Source organism: Pseudorasbora parva, chromosome 1, assembly GCF_024679245.1.
Source record: "Pseudorasbora parva isolate DD20220531a chromosome 1, ASM2467924v1, whole genome shotgun sequence".
NCBI classification, from domain to species: domain Eukaryota; kingdom Metazoa; phylum Chordata; class Actinopteri; order Cypriniformes; family Gobionidae; genus Pseudorasbora; species Pseudorasbora parva.
Genome location: NC_090172.1, coordinates 10,587,562 through 10,593,561, shown reverse-complemented (window position 1 = coordinate 10,593,561; position 6,000 = coordinate 10,587,562). Strand labels below are relative to the sequence as shown.

Sequence of the window (6,000 nt, the reverse complement as noted above, 5' to 3'; positions counted from 1 at the left end):
GCTCCAAAAGAAACACAAGAACAAACCGGTGTCATGCACTCGGTGCTGGTCGCGCTGTAGGCTATTTGATTCACTAAAAAGAACCGGCTCATAAGAGTCATTCGCTCGGGATTCGAACTACATTGGTCCTGTATGTTCCGAGCGGTGCGTTCAGTAGCGGTGCTGTGGCGCCGCTGAATAGTCAGATTATTTAAATGCGGGCTCGTGTCTGCAGCAGAGGAAGAAGCACGTTTAATGCAATCATTCAGTCCCGGTCATATTTATAAAACAGAACTCTTGGTCCCCAACCCTGCTGTTAGTGGCATGTTGAGAGGGGCGAGTGGTTTTATAGTTGGGGAAGATTTACTATGCGCGTGCCAGACCCCGCCCTCCTTACAGCACGTCATTGGCGAGTAACAGCGAAGGGGAGTCACTCCCCTGCCTACTTTTAATAGCTTTGTCATGTGATGGAAAGCAGTTGTAAGACAGGTGCCCTCGGTTCATTGTCAGTGAGGGGCGCGAGGGAACGAGTGGATTTTCTCTTTTCTCCGTGATTTATTTTTTATTTTTTCGTACCGTCATTCAGGGCTGGATGGCGTGGGACAGGTGTAATCAGGACTCGGTGTGGAGAGAACTAGAGGTGAGAACTGATGTGCAACTTCTTTTCCCAGGGCTGGAACACCTTTTCCCCCCCTTTTTCTTTTTCTTTGAGGAGACGGAAACGGAGCGCAGTAAACAAGACTGGCTTCGGTCGTAGTTCCCGTAATGAGAAGTCGATGCTCGGAAGACACGGACGCGCGGAATGCACGGGACTACACCGGGTTGTCAGAAAGTCTAATGTTGGCAGAAATGTGTGTGTGCTGTGATTAATCTGGTGATAGCGTGCAGCTTTTCTCACGCTGTGTTGGAGTTGAACAGTGACAGTCTGTTTAGGATGTCTTGTCGTGGGAAATTGTTGACATGCCCGTGGATGGAGTGCGCGCGCTCGCTGTAACGCAGGTGATGATGAGACAGGTATCCGCTTCGGTGAGAGCCTAGTGCCACTGTCGATGTACTGGAATTACTAATATGTACTCGCGCCAGGTATTGTACATTGAAACTTTCCTATTAGAAAACACATACAGTCTCGAAGAAGGCTTGCATGCATGCGGAGCGCGTGCTGGATTTATTATTGGAGAATGCAGGGAAATCGGGGTTCGGCAAACATAAAAGCTGCTGGACCTCGTTAGGTTAAGTTTCTCCAGTGCAATTAAACATTAATAACGATTGTATAGCTGTGCATGACAAGTGTAACGAATCATTAAAGCAAGCAGCTCGGGACATTTTAGGTTTGTTTAAACGTTAACGATGTTTTGCTCGACGAAATGAAAGTGCGTCGCTATCGTATCTATCTATCTATCTATCTATCTATCTATCTATCTATCTATCTATCTATCTATCTATCTATCTATCTATCTATCTATCTATCTATCTATCTATCTATCTATCTATTATTGATTTATTCGTAAAGCAATGCTCTATTCTTGGGTGAAACTTTTACATAGAAATACATTGCTGCGCTGACTGTGCACCTGTCTACGTTGCAGGGTATATGCACGTGCGCGCTATTGTTATATTCGTTTTAAAGGGTTAGTTAAGTGTCTCAGTCGGAGCATAAATCCATCTAAACACAATCAGCAAATTGCTTCTCGTTTCCAATTCTAATCATATCAGTTCCAACACAAGTAGATCTCTCTCTCTCTCTCTCTCTCTCTCTCTCTCTCTCTCTCTCTCTCTCTCTCTCTCTCTCTCTCTCTCTCTCTCTGTGCATGTGCTCGTGATTAAGCGCGAGCGTGTCCGTATTTTTGAGAGGAAAAACGGGGAGAAGGCTTCCAACCAGCATCTGATGCATGTGTTATAATTATTCTTTTTTCTTTTCGTTTTATCATTAGCCTACAAATGTATGCATCCGGTTTGCCCGGCGAAATCTGTGGGATTTGTGTCATAAATAGATGTAAACTCAATCAGATAGCCTGATTTTCAGATTACTTATTTCAGATTGCTTATTGTGATGTTACATTTATGTCAGCATTACCGAGAAAACAGCCGAGTAATGTGATTTGGCACGCAGTATCAGTAGTTAACGCGCGCCGGTGGAATCATTTCGACAGTCGTACAAAATGAACATTTCGCCGTTCGCTATAAAAGCATCGCTCTACTGCACCCTCCGCCGACAAAACTCCACACACCTGTGCGCACAGTCTCTCCGCTGCCGCTGGTCTGCCTCCCAGCCTTCTGTTTTACTCACAACATACTCAATACAGTATTCTGACCAATGAGAGGGCGTGGCTGTGGCGCTCTTCCCTACGACGGTCCGCCCCTCCCCTCTCTCAACCAATCACAGAATTATTTGTTTTCTGGTTGGTTATGTTGTTGTGGTTTCCTAAATGCAGTAAACGCGTCTAATTGTGACATTTGGTTAGATTTAGGTTTATATAATTCTGTTCTTAATATGCCTAAGCCTCTAATTCGTGATAATGAAACCCAAATGAGTAGTTATTCAATGTTGCAGTGAAAGGAATAGCTTTTTCATTAGTCACAGGTCACAGTTGTGTAGGTAAGTTACACTCCCTATGAATCAAATAAAGGAAGAGTTATTGGTGGAACTCTTATCACACTGCAAATAGACAGTTGCAGAGGTTTGAGATTTTATGACGCATGCTGTGGCGCAGTTTTTTCCTGTAAAGACTGCTAAATGTATAGAATTAAGTCAGTGTGTACAGTCAGTAGTTCACTTTTTTTGGATGCTCTAATTGTTGTTTTTTTGAAAATAATGTAAATGTTTAAACAGTTTATTTTTAGTACTTAAATGATTCTGCTTAAGGAAAAAATGGGAGTAACTACATATAAATTTTAAAGCACTGTCAAATCTTGAATACTAATCTGCCTCAAATGCCATTGCTTTTTACATCATGGCAGATTTAGAGATAAGGTAAAAAAAGAAAACCATGCATTATTATGCATGATGTGTTAAAACACGACAAAGCAAAGTTTGCCTTATTATTGGATTACAGAATCAAAATCTATAAAAATATGTTTTTTATTTTTTTATTTTTCTATATGAAAGCAATGTAAAAGAAATAGGTTTGCAAGCTTTTTCCAGGTACATGTTTATATGAAGGGTGCTGTGAAAGCCTCACCATACTGAATAATTTAATATCTGATAATCCTACCATCAACAATTTGATGCAGTTTATAGTTTGTGATTTGAGCTCACAAAGCTGCTGCAAAGTTAGAGATTAAATACAAAATGATAACCAACATTAAAACATGTCAAATTCCAATTGAACAATTGATACTATCCCTTAGCCTGGCACGCCAGACCCTCATCAAGATTTTGGGTCTGGGAACACATCTTTGGCAGGGCTCAATCTGAGGGGCGGGATAAACTGTTGTCTTTTAAATTCCCTCTGCATGCAGTAGGAAATTGCTACAACCAACCAGAACAATCATTACTTGTGCCATATCTAGTCGGCAAAACTCAGACCACGTCTTCCTTTTTAAATAATGATTTCAGCGCTGTTCTTTGTTCTTTTCTCAAAGAAAAGCTTAACTCCAAGTCTTCCAGAGTCATGCCCAAAGCCGGTTCGAAAGACCGCTGTTCGCCAGCTTCTTTGTTTTAGCACGCGGAACCGTCATAACTCTGCCGTCATTATGTTAAATCTGCTCATGGACTCTATTCACGATGTGATTGGCCTGACCAGAGTTTGGTTTTTCCAGCTCGCAAGCCAACTGAGATTTGCTAGACACCCTGGCTGCAAATTACATTTGCCACCAGGGTGCGTCTAGATTTCTAGGCTAACTATCAGTGTAACTGCCCCTGCAATTATAGCTCGAACTAGGGCTGGGCGATATGGAGCAAAAAATATATCTCGATATATTTTGCTATATCTCGATATACGATATATATCTCGATATCTTTACAGGAAAAATAACCCCCTAAAAACTACAGCAAAAACAAATATGCCAAATACCACAAAAAACTTTTTTTTTTAAATTGAAGTGCAAAGAGGTAGTCAAGTGCTTTTGCGACATTTAAAAAAAAATAAAAAACTCCCTGATTACATAAATAATAATAAAAAATAGTAACCTTTTTTACAGTTAAAGTAAACAGTAAGCATTTTGCCGAAAGATGGGGGCATGACTGTGATATAAATAAACTGATTTTGTCATAACACCACTTCCTGTTATATTTGTATCAAAATTCAAACAGTGATGTTTGTCATGAGTTTGACAAAATTCAAACTCATCATGCAGATCATGTAGGCTACACATGAGCTGAATTTCACTTCTTTTCCAGTTACAGAACGAAATATGAATGTCAGAAGGTAGGCTATATGATAATATGATACAGTACAACTTACAGAAGAGCACCGCGTGTCTCAGGACACCCGGGATGTCGCGTTTTTCCCTCTTGGTTAAAACATGAATAGACCTATTCATCATAATCCCGTGATAAAGCTGACAAAATAATAATAGTAATGATATTGCAATACTTTTTAAATGTTTTCAAATGATATGCGATCATTTTGACATTTTAACCGATAACTATGCGATCAGTTAGACACAGATCATAAACTGACATGATTGCGACCGCGTCTCGCACCAGTAGTGTCAATCACCTGACTGTGGGTGAAACGTGCGATTTGAACTATGATGAACATTAATATTTCTTTATGAATTTTAGCAAGCAGTTGTGTTAGAAGGAAAACATGTTCTCTAAACTGAGTCCTGAACAACGTGCGCGCTTGTCAACATGATAACTAATCCTCACCTGGTTGTGGAAGCCGCGTTCAATGAGACGACACGCGAGGGGAGGGGGAACAAAAGCAAGAGGCGGGAGGCGCGCGAGGCTCCGCGAGCACAACACAGAGAAGGCAAACAAGCAAAGTGGCGGAATCAGAATTTAATATAAACAATATATCGATATATACGATATGTCCAAATCCATATCGAGCTGAAAAAATATCTCGATATATTTTAAATATCATATCGCCCACCCCTAGCTCGAACCCATGAAATTTATGTGTTTTTTTGCAAACGAAGTGCTCATTTGTACATAAACACTGAATGAATATGTTTAACATCATGGGAAACATGTTCTCAACAATCTCTTTTCTCTTCCAGTGTGCTGCCTTGGTTGGTGAAGACCAGCCCCTTTGCCCTGACCTGCCTGAGCTTGACCTCTCTGAGCTGGATGTCAGCGACCTCGATGCAGATACCTTTCTGGGAGGACTCAAGTGGTACAGCGACCAATCAGAAATCATTTCCAGTCAGTATGGCAATGAAGCATCAAACCTGTTTGAGGTAAAGAGGGTCATTGTACTGCGATGTTTCCTTATCTGATCATGCATGCTTGTCTCTTGTAAAATTAGATATGATTCTAGCTTCATTCAGTTTATGGCGTGTGATTGTAACTGCGACTGTGGAATACTTCAGAAGATTGGCTTATCAATTAGTGCTGTTTATTAGTTAATAAGAGAGCTTTACTCATTGGAAATGCTGTCTGATAACTGCGGTGAGGTATCATGATAAGCACCCAACCTTTGTCCAGCACTTTCAGTCAGTGTTTGTACTTTTTACTACAATCTTGAGCCCGAAGTACTGAAATTTATGGCTGTTTATATGTGCATTCCTCCTGATGTTCCTGAGTAATGGTCAGTAATAATAGAGTAAATGCGAAAGTGTTTGTCCACTTTTTCAGCGACCTTGGTTCTGGAAGTATTTTTCCCAAAGGTGTTTTAACAAAGTTTTTGTTTACACTGTCAGAAAAAAAGGTACATTTCTGTCACTGGGGCGGTACCCTAAGGTACAAAACCGAAAAGATACTAATATGTACCTTTAAGGTTCTACTATGTACCTTTAAGGTACTAATGTGCACTCTTAAAGTATTGATATGTACCTTTTAAGGTACTAATATGTACCATTTGGTGGTGAGTAAGGCACAAAGATGTGCCTTTTCACTTTTGTACCTTAGGGTAC

General features: G+C 40.6%; 1 protein-coding gene across 12 annotated transcripts in view; it reads left to right on the top strand.

Moving 5' to 3' along the window:
- Nucleotides 1-424: 424 nt before the first annotated feature.
- Nucleotides 425-6,000, top strand: part of ppargc1a (peroxisome proliferator-activated receptor gamma, coactivator 1 alpha) — a 47,429-nt gene continuing 41,853 nt past the window's right edge. For 5 of the 12 annotated variants that reach the window (XM_067421021.1, XM_067420946.1, XM_067421191.1 and 2 more), the window contains exons 1-2: nucleotides 427-619; nucleotides 5,146-5,325. In XM_067421021.1, coding sequence (XP_067277122.1) covers nucleotides 572-619; nucleotides 5,146-5,325 — 228 coding nt within the window. In that variant the 5' untranslated portion in view covers nucleotides 427-571. Of the gene's footprint in view, nucleotides 620-784; nucleotides 1,063-5,145; nucleotides 5,326-6,000 lie in introns of those variants that run through there. The other 7 variants (XM_067420692.1, XM_067420612.1, XM_067420587.1 and 4 more) reach the window with 4 other exon arrangements.